The sequence below is a fragment of the Mizuhopecten yessoensis genome, unplaced genomic scaffold (assembly GCF_002113885.1).
Source record: "Mizuhopecten yessoensis strain PY_sf001 unplaced genomic scaffold, ASM211388v2 scaffold8853, whole genome shotgun sequence".
NCBI classification, from domain to species: Eukaryota; Metazoa; Mollusca; class Bivalvia; order Pectinida; family Pectinidae; genus Mizuhopecten; species Mizuhopecten yessoensis.
In genome coordinates, this window is record NW_018407755.1 from 230526 (window position 1) to 247818 (window position 17293).

At 33.7% G+C, this 17293-nt stretch overlaps 1 protein-coding gene and 1 long non-coding RNA gene across 3 annotated transcripts in view; one reads left to right on the forward strand and one right to left on the reverse strand.

The window, feature by feature from the left end:
* The window catches only part of LOC110456818, a 31285-nt gene extending 20149 nt beyond the window's left edge, over positions 1-11136 (forward strand). For both annotated transcript variants that reach the window (XR_002463632.1, XR_002463631.1), the window contains exons 2-6: positions 1048-1093; positions 2228-2338; positions 3233-3349; positions 4368-4416; positions 9065-11136. This is a non-coding gene — a long non-coding RNA (uncharacterized LOC110456818). The remainder of the gene's footprint in view (positions 1-1047; positions 1094-2227; positions 2339-3232; positions 3350-4367; positions 4417-9064) is intronic.
* LOC110456817 (probable cation-transporting ATPase 13A3) overlaps positions 9190-17293 on the reverse strand; it is a 41376-nt gene continuing 33272 nt past the window's right edge. The window contains exon 30 of the mRNA XM_021507805.1: positions 9190-16726. Coding sequence (XP_021363480.1) covers positions 15737-16726 — 990 coding nt within the window. The 3' untranslated portion in view covers positions 9190-15736. The remainder of the gene's footprint in view (positions 16727-17293) is intronic.

The window sequence follows — 17293 nt, forward strand, 5'->3', positions numbered from 1 at the left end:
AAGGCTCTGTTGGTTCATTTGAATTACGAAATATCTCCTGTTCAAAATTTGCATACTTTTTTGCCGAATGCATAATTTGATAGCTACATAGTTTCGTAGTTTACCCAACTCTTAATAGACCCCATACTGTAACACCTAAGGTTAAAACCTTTCCTTTATCCACAAACTATGTGTTATTATAGAATACCCCTGCCAACAAATGTGTTTACGGACTATTGGAAGTCGAAAAGCCAAACTTAGCCTTATGCACACCCATCCTTAATAATCAAAGAAAATACTCCTATATTTAGTGACATTTTTCCTGTAATCATGGAAATTGTATGCATAAAGCATTTTTCCAGGAAGTAAAATATTTTCTTTCAGATATTCAGTCTTTGACACATTATTGCAAAATAATATCAGAATCAAATTTAACATCAAGGCGGGAACCACATGGGGTGCAGAGAAAAAACTATATACTATGATCCCACTGGTACATTTGTATGCCTCTAATTTATGAGAGCTCGCTATGGCTTTCCAATCGTTTTGTTGTATGCGCGATTCAAAGAAGAGTATTTTTATGGAAAGAAAATGATGCATTTGGGTATTAACTACAGAAGCTATGACAAGCTATAGCTCTTTTTAGAGGTTAGTATAAGACATTTGTAGGTTATTGATATCTTCGTAGACAATGGGTGCTAGTTTGCTAGAAGTATAAATGTCTGAGGCTACTGGACAACACATTGTCCTGGTGTACTTCGTACGAGAGATTTGTGAGTGACTCCTGCACGATGGAGTCTTGTAAGCCTGGACAACATATCATATGTTAAATCAGTTTATTAAACAATTATAATTGCAAATATAAATCCCAAATGATTCCCTAAATAAATCATATACAATTAGGAATAAATTAACCGCAATTTTATAAGGTTTTCTGTAGTGGGTGGATACTTCTGTCAAAAAATAATGAAACGTCTTTTAGCAATAAGTGAAATAATTTGTCTATTGATTTTCTCCAATATATTACTTAGATCTTTATAATGTCTTTTCGTTTATTTTACTCTGCAGGGCATGGACATCAGTATTAATATCAGTCTTCTGATAATAATTGCAGGTAAGAATTATTTAATGAATGTTTACTCACTAGCGCATATGTTCAATTCAATTAGTTTTAAAAAGTTATGTAGAAATTATAATATAAATACATTGTTTATGTATTTAATGAATGCACTGATTTAACAGTATACAGTTCCCCAAAATACTTCACCCGTGACTGAAAATATCCAATTTTATTTAGTCAGAAACATTTAAATATACAATGCATTCTTATTTTTGCTTCCATTCTTTGACTCCTAATCGAGAGAAAAAAACCAACTATATATTGCTTCAATGATTTAATATTTGTAGTTGTGAAAAGGAAGTGATTACAGTAACATGATATAAATATATTCACTAATACAGCAAATTCAGAGAATACACTAATTTCATATTTTATTGGCGTATGAAGTGATGTAATTCGACCTATTGTGACGCCATAAAGTGATAATGAAATGGCGTCACGTATGACGTCACAATATACATAGATTCAACGTGGCAGAAATTTAAGGATTGTTATTGATCTAGAACAGTATCTTTCTTTTTTCACAAGATTCACCCAAAGTAAGAACAATTCGTTTCCATTGCAACAGGGTTTCATAAAACTGATAGTTAATTGTTTAGCTAACGAGAGAAACATCACACTCATTTACTCGTTTCATTCATCCCTTTTTTAAACAGAAACTCATATAAGACTTATATTTGTAGTTTCCATCCTTCGACAATCAAAGGGAAATCAAGTTTGTCAAAGGAATATATAGATTATCTTTTCTACAGCAATGGCTGAGTATATCACTTCTCTATAAATTATGTATAACTAATGCTATTTTTGCACGCGAGATAAAAGTAAAATCAGAAAAAAAAATGTACTTGGTTACAAAAATTCAGCCTCATCACATTAACTTTGTTTTAATTTATACTGAAGATCTTAATTTTTTATGTTTTTTTTTTAATTTGAAGTAAAATAACTTTTATGCATTTTTTCCTCTAACCAAATACGCAACAGATACATGTAAATCATTATTAATAACAAAATTCCGTAGAAATCACTGCTCTTTGTAATTTTACTGTCACGTTTTTATCCCTCTATTTGTTGTAAAGCCGAATACAATGGAATGCTCAGTGTCACGTTATAGGGTTCCTCTTGTTGTAGTGTTCTGTACACACTGTGAGGGTCTGTGTACACCGCCTTGTACTGGAAACTTCGTTTGTTCTGGCAGTTCATGTATTTGTAACACCGGCTATTATGGTGCCTCATGCACAGGTACGTTGCCTCACTACAATACATTGTATGTAAATAAATGATGTCATTAATTTCAGAAAGTACGATAAAAATATTAAGATTAATGTTTTCAAATATTTATCATTAAAACACTATAATTTCACTTCTATTATAAATATAATGATATATTAATATCAAACTCAAGCCTTTCTGTTAAGTAATATAAAATGCGTCTAAGTTTGGGTAATTAATGTAATAGCTAATGTCATATCTGATTTATGAGGTAAATGAAAGGGGCGATGATACAAAAACAACTATTTATTTACAATACCAACATCAGAGTCTGTTAAATTGTGATTTTACTGTGAAATAATCATCGTGAAAGATTTTTAGTACGATTGATTAACTTATCTAAATAGCTTTACGATGATTCTGTAAGTAAATATGTTAGCTTGTCCAATTTTTCGTCTAAGTATGACCCTTTTTGAATTATGAACATGCATCCCCTGCACGTTCAGGGAAAAACATAGACCTGCTTTATTCCACTGTATAAGGCGGGTAAAGAGGAGTCCCTGCAGGTTTTGATTTGTTTTTAAAAGAATATCTAATTAATCGTTTAATTAGTTAATTCATATTTTTTTCCTTCAGGAGGAAAGTGAGGCTAAAGTTGATTCGTTGCATCCATTGTCATCTTTCAAAGTTTTTTTAAAACCTTTTCTGAAATATTAAAGTGTTTTATCGTGTTTTCAGTGTTTTTTTCTGATACTTACCATTCACACTTTTCCCTCAGTCTTGCCTCCATTTCTTGTTAATGGATTGTTAAGATATATAGATTACAGCAATAAGCAATATACATTGAGTTTTCGAAACAAAAATTGATATTTCCAAATAATTCACTATTAAAAGAATAAACACGTTTCCTGCTACTAATTGTAGACACCTGTGAATCCAGCGGAGCAGGAAGCTGTCAAAACAGTGGAACTTGTGGGTCTTCATCTCCGAAATCCTGCTCCTGTGTAACAGGCTTTACTGGGACCCTCTGTGAAACGGAGAGTATGTTCATTACTTCTGAAACTCTTTTTATCCATGATAGATGTTTGCAATTCCACATTAGCGTCTTTACCATCACGTCATTTCCACTTTAGAACCTATGCTCTTTTTTTTGATACATTTTCATAACATTCAAACTTTTATAAACGTTTAAATCATGTTATTGTATTTTTATACAATGTTTGTTTTGGTACAATTCACACTTTTCAAGATATTTATCTTGATATGTAGTGTTTAATTTTATGAATATATGATGAACAACGAAGTCTCAACATTTATCTAAACAGGCCAACTACCTTAGCATTCATTTGGAAAATAACGTTATGTGACATACTCTTGGCACCTAACTTTCTATATGTGTGTAACTTGTGTGATTTATGCTTTGAGTTTAAGCCTTTTTTGCCAATCAAATATCTTAGTCGACACAATCAAATCTTTTTTAAATCCATATTTTTACTTTTTAAGTAGATAATATATATTAAAGTCTATGCCCGTAAAACATGTACCAAATTACTTCAGTAAGTGAGTATTTCTGGCATACATAGGAAAATGTGAAGATTTTATGTTATTAACAGACTGTTTGTAGTCCAGGTATATTCAGGCTCTTTAAAGTTTTGAACACGATTTTATAAATATGCAGTTATACCTTCAGTAAATAAAAAGATATATTACAACCTCTCTATGAAACAATTAATAGAAGAATCAACAGGAATTTCAATAATGTGTTTTTGATATTTACAAAAGGCCAATATTGGTATACATTGAAGTGGTACATTTAGGCTAGGTTGTTTTTATAGACATGTTGTGTGTGTATACGACAGTTGTCATTTATCTTTTGGGCCTCAAATGCCCCACTTAATTTGATATCGAATGGATTTAACAAGATAGCGAAACGATATCGAACGATACCTTATCCATAATAAGTTTGATTACAACCGGTCGTAATCGTATTTTGCGACATTGTACTTACTTCATATCAAAGCCAAATTCCATATATGTTGTATGTACATTTTAATTGTAGGTAACGTAGTGAAAAATACACCGGTACAAAAGCACCCATGTAACTGAAAGTACGTTCAATGAACAGAATATTATGAACGCACACATTAAGATTACTCAATGCATTTATCAATACGCTATAATTTACATTATAAGCGGAGAGGCGAAATCCAGGCAGCACCATTATATTTGCTTCATAGTGCATAATCCTTGCTTTGAAAGAAAACATTAGGAAAGAAATATGTTTTCATTTTAAAGATTTTATATAAATGAATGTGTCACACTTTGAACAGACTATTTGAATATTATATGGTTATTAAACGTTTTCCTGCTGGGCATGAGGTTCGTGGAGGCGGGGTTCCATATTTTCTGTATAATTTTATCTTTCAAGATATACATACCTGCAAAGTTTAAGCTTGTCTATTGAAATATATATCATATCAGTTTTTAATATACGACCACATATTAAAGGCCCTTTAATGTTTTAAAACGAAGGGAAGAGTTTATGTAACATACATTGTATATTTATATTGAAGTTAGAATACCCTGTGGTGTTAATAATAAACATGTGGAAACCGTATTCTATATCATCTCATTTAGTAAAAAAGTGCTTGTATTTTACATATTAATAACGTTATCGTTTAACGTCTAATTACCTTAAACATTATTATCATGCGCATAATTGGAAGTTTAAAATGACGCTCCATTACATCATTACTGTAATATATATATATAACCTACCTACTATGGTATCGGTTGATTAATCTAACAGGAATCGAATAAGTTGAAAGAAAATGTCTTCTGGTGGTCCTTAATAAGATTATATATCAAAAATAAAAATGGCGCATTAGCTTTTATGTCTAACTAGACAAGTTCAATATTCTTAACTCAACATAGCTGATAATTTGATAAAATAAAGCTTTCATGTCAAATACACTAAAGTTAGTCGATGTTTTCTGCTAATAAAAAACTATGAAACACATTTCTGTCAAATTTAATGTTGTCATCGTAAAACTATTCAATGTAAACATGGATTGTTGTCCTCGTAACACATTTAAACTTGGACTGTTGTCCTCGTAACACTGTAACACATGGACTATTGTCCTCGGAACACTGTTATACATCGACTGTTGTCCTCGAAACACTGTTACACATGGACTGTTGTACTCGTAACACTGTTATACATGGACTGTTGTCCTCGTAACACTGTTATACATGGACTATTGACCTCGTAACACTGTTACACATGGACTGTTTTACCCGTAACACTGTTATACATGGACTATTGTCCTCGTAAGACTGTTATACATGGACTGTTGTCTTCGTAACACTGTTATGCATCGACTATTGTCCTTGTAAAACTGTTATACATGGACTGTTTTACCTGTAACAATGTTACAAATGGACTATTGACCTCATAAAACTGTTACACATGGACTGTTGTACCCGTAACACTGTTACACATGGACTGTTTTACCCGTAACACTGCTATACATGGACTATTGTCCTCGTAAGACTGTTATACATGGACTGTTGTCTTCGTAACACTGTTGTGCATGGACTATTGTCCTCGTAAAACTGTTATACATGGACTGTTTTACCTGTAACACTGTTACACATGGACTATTGACCTCGTAACACTGTTACACATGGACTGTTTTACCCGTAACACTGTTATACATGGACTATTGTCCTCGTAAGACTGTTATACATGGACTGTTGTCCTCGTAACACTGTTACACATGGACCGTTGTCCTCGTAACACTGTTACACATGGACTGTTGTTATCGTAAGACTGTTATACATGGACTCATTGTCCTCGTAACACGGTTACACATGGACTGTTGTCCTCGTAACACTGCTTTACATGGACTTATTGTCCTCGTAACACTGTTATACATGGATTGTTGTCCTCGTAAGACTGTTATACATGGACTATTGTCCTCGTAAGACTGTTATACATGGACTCATTGTTCTCGTTACACTGTTATACATGTAATGTTGTCCTCGTAACACTGTTACACATGGACTGTTGTTCTAGTAAGACTGTTATACATGGACTATTGACCTCGTAACACTGTTACACATGGACTGTTTTACCCGTAACACTGTTATACATGGACTGTTGTCCTCGTAAGACTGTTATACATGGACTGTTGTCCTCGTAACACTGTTACACATGGACCGTTGTCCTCGTAACACTGTTACACATGGACTGTTGTTATCGTAAGACTGTTATACATGGACTCATTGTCCTCGTAACACGGTTACACATGGACTGTTGTCCTCGTAACACTGCTTTACATGGACTTATTGTCCTCGTAACACTGTTATACATGGATTGTTGTCCTCGTAAGACTGTTATACATGGACTATTGTCCTCGTAAGACTGTTATACATGGACTCATTGTTCTCGTTACACTGTTATACATGTAATGTTGTCCTCGTAACACTGTTACACATGGACTGTTGTTCTAGTAAGACTGTTATACATGGACTATTGACCTCGTAACACTGTTACACATGGACTGTTTTACCCGTAACACTGTTATACATGGACTGTTGTCCTCGTAAGACTGTTGTGCATGGACTGTTGTCCTCGTAACACTGTTACACATGGACTGTTGTTTTCGTAACACGGTTACACATGGACTGTTGTCCTCGTAACACTGCTTAACATGGACTTATTGTCCTCGTAACACTGTTATACATGTAATGTTGTCCTCGTAAGACTGTTACACATGGACTGTTGTTCTAGTAAGACTGTTATACATGGACTGTTGTCCTCGTAACACTGTTACACATCGACTGTTGTCCTCGTAACACTGTTACACATGGACATATTGTCCTCGTAACACTGTTATACATGGAATGTTGTCGTCGTAAGCCTGTTATACATGGACTATTGTCCTCGTAAGACTGTTATACATGGACTCATTGTTCTCGTTACACTGTTATACATGTAATGTTGTCCTCGTAACACTGTTACACATGGACTGTTGTTCTCGTAAGACTGTTATACATGGACTGTTGTCCTCGTAACACTGTTACACATCGACTGTTGTCCTCGTAACACTGTTACACATGGACATAATGTCCTCGTAACACTGTTATACATGGAATGTTGTCATCGTAAGACTGTTATACATGGACTATTGTCCTCGTAAGACTGTTATACATGGACTCATTGTTCTCGTTACACTGTTATACATGAAATGTTGTCCTCGTAACACTGTTACACATGGACTGTTGTTCTCGTAAGACTGTTATACATGGACTGTTGTCCTCCTAACACTGTTACACATGGACCGTTGTCCTCGTAACACTGTTACACATGGACTGTTGTCCTCGTAACACTGCTTTACATGGACTTATTGTCCTCGTAACACGGTTACACATGGACTGTTGTCCTCGTAACACTGTTTTACATGGACTTATTGTCCTCGTAACACTGTTACACATTGATATATTGTCCTCGTAAGACTGTTATACATGGACTTATCGTCCTCCTAACACTGTTACACATGGACCGTTGTCCTCGTAACACTGTTACACATGGACTGTTGTTATCGTAAGACTGTTATACATGGACTCATTGTCTTCGTAACACTGTTATACATGGAATGTTGTCCTCGTGAAACTGTTATACATGGACAATTGACCTCGTAACACTGTTATACATTGTCTATTGCCCTCGTTACACTGTTTAGCATGGACTATTGTCTTCGTAACACTGTTATACATCGACTGTTGTACCTGTAACACTGTTATACATGGACTGTTGTTATCGTAAGACTGTTATACATGGAATGTTGTCCTCGTAACACTGTTACACATGGACCGTTGTCCTCGTAACACTGTTACACATGGACTGTTGTTATCGTACGACTGTTATACATGGACTCATTGTCCACGTAACACTGTTATACATGGAATGTTGTCCTCGTGAAACTGTTATACATGGACTATTGACCTCGTAACACTGTTATACATGGTCTATTGTCCTCGTTACACTGTTAAACATGGACTATTGTCCTCGTAACACTGTTATACATCGACTGTTGTACCTGTAACACTGTTATACATGGAATGTTGTCCTCGTAACACTGTAACACATGGACTATTGTCCTCGTAAAACTGTTATACATAGACTGTTTTCCTCATGAAAATGTTACCGTGAACTGTTGTCCTCGTAACACTTTTCACTGACTCAAGCTGCCTTAAATATTTGCTACAAATGCTTACTTAACTTTGAAGAAAATTCCCTGCTTCTAACAAGCTTTTAGTCATACGTCATCATTTATCCAAGAAAACATGGAAGAGATTTTCTTATTATTTTTGCATTTATCAACTTTTATTTATAAAATGTTATAAAAATTGAACGTAGAACTTGCATACATCCAGCATACTAATTTGAAAGTTTTAGAAGAAATTTAAATTATAATATATTTGATACTATATTTACAACCATTATATCATATTCTCCCTTTTACTGAATTTAAGAAACGTATTCATTGTAGCTATAGCTATTGTGACATATTTTTTCATAATATCTAATATGTGTCTGTCGTATTTTATTCACCGAATCCAATTATTTGTAAGCTGCATTTTATAAATGTGTAGTTTGATATTGTTTTTGTTCTAAAATATAATTCTAAAAATTAAATCAGTATGCCAAGTAGTTATAACTATAAACTATATTTTCCTTTCCTATTTTAGGCTCAACAACTACAACCACATCTACTACTACTACCGCTGCAACATCTTCACAAAACAGTACAGCATCCATTTCAATGTGTTTATTTAGTCCATTTAGCGCTTTTATAACATTTGCTTTGTTGTACAAAATATTGAAATACCAGACTCGCAATCCTGTCTAATTTTTACTGTTAAGATATAATCAAAGCTGGCTTTTCTGCGTATTTGTTCAATCAACTGTTTGGTATTTCATTTCTATAAACAAATATAAATAAAGAAATCACAATATAAAATGGTGTAAAATCCTTTTTATTGTATCTTGTTGTCTGTATTTCTGATTCTAGAATACAGATATCGGGGTCCTAGTTGCTAGTGATTTGACATTCTTGAATAATCATGTACAATCACGTCTTTTGACATTGAAAATACAAGCGTTATAGTCGATTTTAGAACAGATGACATTAAATAATTCCTGAAGATTAATGAAGATCTAGACATCGCCTTATTAGCGTCATCACTGAAGGCAGTACATGTGTCTGTTGAAGGTTCCGGCTAACCTAGCATGAAGCATCATACATAAAAATCATTGTTCCATTCATAAAAAGTACCAATTTCGTTTTAAATGAAAATGACACATCCTTTTTGCAATAACAGTTTTCCTTTCCAATTCTGGAAGTGAATAGGAAATATATTCGAGGTTTGTTGAGAGTGCACTTCGCTTTTCGGTCTATTCATCAATATACAAATTTACTATCTAGTCTTATCCTTAATTTTCTTTTAGGATTATATTTTTTCCAATATTAAGAAAGGTGTCATTATTTGGATTCTAGAACTATCGGCCTTACAATATGTTTCTCCTACAATCTAGGTGATGAATATAATTACTGCATTAACATAAACGCCTTTGAGTGTTGTTTTCTTACCTAACTTAATAATAATTCTTTGAACAATGAAGCATATTTGTTTAGTTTAGAATCATAAGAGTGTGATGATTAATTTTACTGATTTGATGTGCGATATTTAATATGTTATTTTCTCTGTGGCTTTAATATCATATTAATAATTTATTTTTTAACGATAGATATAAATCCAACTGAAGATATGACTTCGATCGCTAATGTCATGTGTGCATAATTATTTACGCATACTTTATAGTTACCCTAATAATGGTTCAATTTCAATCAAATTAGGTATGCACATTCATAATGGCATGTCCCATGAAAAAATCGATCGCTGATGTGATTTACACATATATACATATTTACGCATAATCAATTATGCAACTTGATTCTGATTGGTTAATTGATTCTATGCAATGACTATCCAAAAATGGTTCAATCTCAATCAGATTGGGTATGCAAATTGATAATGGCATGTAACATTAAAAATTTGATCGCCGATGTGATGAATGCACTTTTATGTATAATCAATGATGCTACTTGATTATGATTGGTTAAATGTTTCCGTGCACTAACTATCCCAGGAATGGTTCAATTTCAATCAAATTTGGTATGCACGTTCACAATTGCATGCCACATTAAAAATTTGATCGCCAATGTGATGTATGCATATTTATGCATTATATGAATAATTAATAAGGCTAAACCATTATAATATATTAATTGCTTTCCACTCAATACCTACTCTGAAAATTGTTCGATATCAACAAAAATAGATATGCACATGCAATTTTAAATGTCTGGCTCAAATCGATCGCCAATATGATGCATTAACGCACAATTAATGAGGCTAACTGATTCTTTTTGTAGTTACTGCTCTTCGTGCAAAGACTGCCCTAAATCTGTTTGATCACCAAAGTGCCGCGTGGTATCGATAACCCATAGATAATGAGCTACAGAATATCGATTTGTTATTTGGTTGCAATGCAGTTACTCTCTTAAAATGGTTCAATACAAAATTTCGTATGCAGGCTCATATTCGGAAGTTCTACACCAACGTTGTCTACACCAAATCTCCATAATCAACCACAGTTTCAACAGTGTACCGAGAGTTTGTGATAGACATTCTATGGATTTGCTTTAATTTCATGTTTTTACATCTAACTAATTAATGCTATATTGGTAGGGCGATAACAAAATAACGGAAGCATTTTCTCTGCTATCAACCTACACTTACAAGCTACGTATGTCGACATATTCTATGAATTTACATATTGTAATGTAACAACACCCATACATCAACTCTTTACATGGAATCTGTTTTAAAACAGTTCAGATATAAAAGAGAGAGAAAACAAGAGCATAAAGCATCCCGGGTCATGTACACCTAAAATATGGAAAAATATATATTTTCTATATAAGTCAACAATTGATCGGTGCCGAGTCTAATTGACTTCATCTTTAGTCAGATGTTGTTTTCATTATGAAAAACTTTGTTGTTTTATTATGTTTAACAGGATCTACTGAGAAGAGTTTGTTGAATGTTGGCATGCAAGCTGATATTCATAGGACAGGTTAATTGAAGCAAGAAAATATTTTGAAGAATTACTGTCTGAGTAAAGTTCAGCAAGTTAAAATTACGAGTTCCCATGCTGTTCTGTCCCGATCCCCACACACATAGTTTTGTGTATTTAAGGTCACAGTATCCAGCAGGGGGCGCTATAGTAGATACGTGCCATGACTGTGACAGGATTCATGTTCACATTTTATACACAATTTAAGATTTTATAACACTTCAATCAAACCTTCTCAAGTGTAAGATAGTTGAAATTGTCATTTATTTCTGTACAAGACGTTAATAGAGACAGGTGCAGTTTAATTTATTTTGCAATGTAAGGGTGCATCTACCTAATCACTGAAAAGCAATATACACTACACTTACTTTATAAAAATTAGGAAAGAAGATTTTTAATTCATATTTATCAATCGTGTTGGCCGGGATGAAGGCACAAGGAGGTCTGGATTTGGGAGGAAACCGGAGTACCCACATGTTTCCGCAAGTAACAGAATATCTTTTCACGTCCGATCGGGGATACCAATTTAGTTTGTCTTGGTGAAAGACGGGAGCGCTATCGCAACCTACCACCCAACCACTATATTAGCAAAATAAAAAGTACTTTAATACAGGATACATTATGTACCTTTCCTAATTTCATGACACATGTCTCCTTTCCAAAATCGTTTCACACTTACAAACCTGTAAATAAGTAGACATACATTTCAAATGGTTGTCTCAATACATTTTTTTCAACAAAACTATTTAATTAACCAAAAACTTGTATTTTTAGAATAAAAAATAGAGTGTATTGGTCTGCAAATTGTAATAATTAACTTATGACTATGCCATTTGACCACATTTTAATTTCATAACAGAGCTTTATTGATAACGTAGGTGCTATATCAAGGAGCTCCCTTTTTGGTCATCGAATGAATAATTAAATTTGTATAACTGATTTATAGTCATCTTTACCAATACTTTCTAGTACGTTTACAAAACTAAACCACGTGTAAATGGTGTCTGGAACTATTGTTGCTTTCAGGTAGGGATTGACCCCTTCGGAATTTATTAATATATTACACTGAACGATGTAAAATAGGGCATACGTTGGGAACAATGTGATGCTGATGTAAATATGATTTATTTTAGGTTCATGTAGGTAAATTGTATGTAATGTACAATGAAGCATACCTTCTTATCCCCAAATTATCAGAAGTCATGCAATATAGTAATGAAGCTATTCGGTTAGGTTGTATGCTACAGACTTCTCTTGTTACTCTTGCTTTTGGTTAATGAGTATATTAATAATAACCTGGATGATATCAAAACAGTTTTATATTGTATATACAGTAAAATCATTAATTTTTGTGACTTTCTTCTGTGATTTTCTTATTTGTATCCTCATATATACATGTAAGTTAACATAAACAAAAACTGTTGAAACTGTATAATCTCATCGGTTCATGTACAATACATGTATACTGTAAAATCATTAATTTTCGTGGGTTTAAAATTTCGTGGTCTTCATATACTAAACTGTTTCAATGACATTATAATTTGATGATTTCTGATTTTACCCTATCTTTATCATACCAAATTTATGTTTTCGTGGGGATTTATTTTCGTGGAATATTGTTATCCACGAAATTAACGAAATTAAATGTCCCACGAAAATTTATGATTTTATCACTACAGAAACATCATATCTTTTCTAAATCTAAACCACGGTGTGCGTGTGTCTTCCATTCATCTTTCTGAAACTCGATTAATCAAGAAACACCTAATCATAGTTAGGACATATATTTTTATAAAAGATATGCAAAACATGGATTAAGTGCCACACAAAAAAGCATGACTCACTTTTATTGTTTATTTTGCAGACAACATAACACAAATTTTCTATGAGGAAAGTGTAATTTGCATTTCAATAGTTTTATGTAAGTATAACCCATGTAGATATTTAATAGTAGTCAGGTGAATATGGAGAACACACCTGGGTATCAAAAATGTGTAAATAGTTATTTAAGGGTCCCCGTCCCACTGCCAAAAACTGTAACTAAGTGTTGAAAAGTTTTGATAAATCATTTCTGAAAACTAAACCATACCTTGCAGGACTTTTATGACAAAAACTAAAGATAAAGTAAACAATATAAATCAACAATAGTGTTTTGAGTGAAAATTAAATCAGCAGGGCTAGCCCGGGATTAGAACCTTAGACTTCAGATTGATAATTTACCGCTCTTACCAATTTAGCTACCTGGTCAACAAAAGTGCCATGACCCAACTGTATTACATTTATATCCAAACGGAAGCTAAATGAAGGTAACTGTATGTAAGAAAAAGACAACAGTGCAGTGGGAGAGGGATCCTTAACGGTGAGTATTCGCCGGGTTGTCACATGAAGAAAGGTACGAGTATTTGAGTGTTAAATTTCACTATTGTACCATACGAGGGCATATTTCTGAAATCAAAACCTTACGAATTACAAGTTACAATGTACGTATGTCGATATAAGTTTAAAAAGATATCCGCATAGTAAGAGATTTCGACACACATTCCCAGATTTCGTCGTCATTTTTCATCAATTATGTCAAAATATAACCGCTTTGTCAGAAATAATTTTGTCGAAAAAATAATCATCTAAGAAGTTAACTCGGTTTTTTGTCGTTTTTATACTCGAGTGTGACATTAATTAGCTACAGATGTATCTAGTGAATTTACCGAAACCCGAAATCGAAGTATGTTTGTGAGTTACGTTAACTTTCATTATACTTCCACTGGTTGTCCAGACATGTTCGCGTTTTTTGCGTTCAGTAAATAAGCCTGAAAATGTCCACACACAAAAATATCCACTTTTACAGTAAGTGATAAGTAAACAAGTGTCACGAAATGGTATTGACGCGATTAAAAGCCGAGTTACCTACGAACGTGATATGATATCGGCAACTGTGATAATATGTCGACATAAGTTAAAACTATTTCGACATATCCACATATTATTACGACATCTTTTAACAAAACAAATATACGTCAGACCTAAGTCAGCAGCAGACATATGCCAAAGTTACAATGATTAATACTGCCGATTTAAAACAGATTGTATTAGGTTCCACTTGTAATATACTTGTATTAATATATACATTTTAAATTATAAATATTAAATTGACGTTACGGATGCTAAGTGATCTTTGTAAGACTTTATGTGTTATACGCATAATGCTGTTGTTTTTTCCGATTCCTGACGTCAATATCAACGAGGCGCTTGTGTTGCGTTTGCTTCCGAGATAACTGCCTGAAGTGAAAATATATAAATATGAACTGAATCACGTGACTCCGTGTTCTGAGTCATTGTAAACTATGCACTAACTCGCATAGAATTAACAACGAACAAGTTCCACTCGTACAAGGATACGGCTCGAATGCAATGCGTTTTCTTTAAACGGCTATAAACACATTTTATGTACGACATTTACAACATGACAGTATGTTGTGAGAAAGATAAGGTCATAAATTCTTTTCAACGATGATATAATTTACCTATAAAATACATAAGTTATTTGCATCAAAGTGTGTTTGCTTCAAGTTTTTTTTACAGTTACAAACATGATGAACTCAGACATTCAATACCAAGTGCAACTCGCCAATCTAAAAGCATTTTCCATGAAAGTAATTCCTGTAACTTAAATAATTACGGAAATTGATATTCTTGAACAGGAAATGAAGGTAAAATCATGATCACAGATAATATGTTATGCAATTAGTCTATCATGTTTGTAAAACATGTGTCGATAGATAGAATGCAAATGTCATACATTTATAATGGGCGCAAGTAAATAAAATTGTGCGTCAGCATAATACATGTATGTATATGTATATATATGCAATGTACTCAATATATATCTTGTCCATAATATACAGCGCGTGAGAGCAAAACAAAAGGTTAGAAAAGAGAACATGGATTCCACAGCCAATGTCATTACAGAACGTTTTCTGTAATTGTAATATGTAGTCCCATGAATTGTCTTCCTTGCTGCTTCACTATATTTCTTCCTCGTATAATAATAATCTGCTCTACCTCTGATGTTCTTTTCACTAATATTATTAGTGACAGATGTTCCTTTTTTTCGTAGAGAACGAACTATTATCCTATTCAAGGACCAAACATAAAATTAGGATAATAGTCCTGTTTTAAATAATTAACCTTGCTAATCATCAATATGTTTTATTCATTAGTTCCTATAGATGAGTGTTTTCTTTATCTGCTTCATTATCCGCGTCACCATCTGATGCGCTGCTTCCTCCGGTTGGGTCATCATCTGGGATTGATCTTGTCTCATGGACATTGGATTCCGTTTCAGTGTTTAGTTTATTGCTTTGGTTATCCTCAGTTCCTGGACGTGCATCGATATCGTCATTTTGTGTATCTGGTTTAGCATCGGTTTCTGATGAATGTAGGTCAGATTGGTTGGAATCTTTAAGCCCAGTACTATGTTGATCGATTCGACTGGTTGTCTGCTTTGTATAAATAACGTTTGTTTTGTCCTTTTCGAAATCGAAGGATTTTTGTTCGGGTTTGATGATTTTTATCTCGGGCACAACATGCTGATCTGTTGTAAGTGTCACTGGAGAAGATACTCTTTCTGTTTTCGTGTTTGAATCCCCTAAATAATATTCTGGTGGAAGTGTCTTTGCGGCTATATTGTCTCCTTGTTCGTTCGCAAAATCAGGATCATCTGACTGTCTGTTCCGAGAGGTATATGTCTCTGGTGGCAATTCATTGACAAATCCTTCTACATTTCCATACTGTTTCACCGTTATATCCTCCATTTTAGTTAAATAAGGGAATATAGCACCCATCGATGTTGCATCCTGCTCTTTGCCAAGAGAACCGATAAGTTGTTCTTCGTCCATACCTACTTTGTATGAACCCGATGAGAATCGTAGTGAACCAGTCGAGTGAAGACTGTGCGACTTGTATGAACCGCTGCTTGAGTAAAGAAGGCTGCTCAGAAGACTGTTCTGGTCAAAATCTGGTACATTGTGGGCACTATCCATCCTCGCAAAAGCATCGACAAGGTTAGATGGTTTTGTTTGTGTTGGTGGCCAAGAGATATCCTTCTCAATATCTTTTTCAACTTCTAGATATTTATACGATGCTCCCTTGAACATTTCCTCTATTCTGGTTTGTAATGTTCTGCTGATATATTTACTGTCAATCACAAGCATCTGTATAAAAATACAAAAAATATTTGTAAACTTATGTAATTTCTTCTTATTCGCAAACTGGGGAGTGATTGTTCTCTTTGAACCTAAAAATGAACAATTTTCCTTAACTAATTTCGTCAGCCTGGTAATTATGGATTGTTTCTAGGTTCCTATTACACATCTAGTAAAGTATGTAATGTATCAATGACGCGCAAAGAACAATTCTACTGGTTGTGTTATATGAACCTTATACAACTGAAAAGGGCTTGTTTCTGAGCGATAAGCATTTTTTTCTGCAACCTGTAATATAATGTCATCTGGCTATTGAACGTGACGTCATTCGATTCGTGTCATTGTAAAGTCAGCCTGACTATATTTACTTGTTCAGTCGGTGGATTTTCTCTTCGCCGTGGATGTTAACAGCCATATTGTGAAGGGTATAGTTATATCTAATCGCATCAATTAATAAGCGATGCTAAGCAGTTCAGCTCTAACGAATCGCGAACTTTAGCAATCAATAAAAAAAGTGAACAGAACATAGATACATGGCTACAAGATCCTTTAAAAATGACAATATGTTCTGTCTTA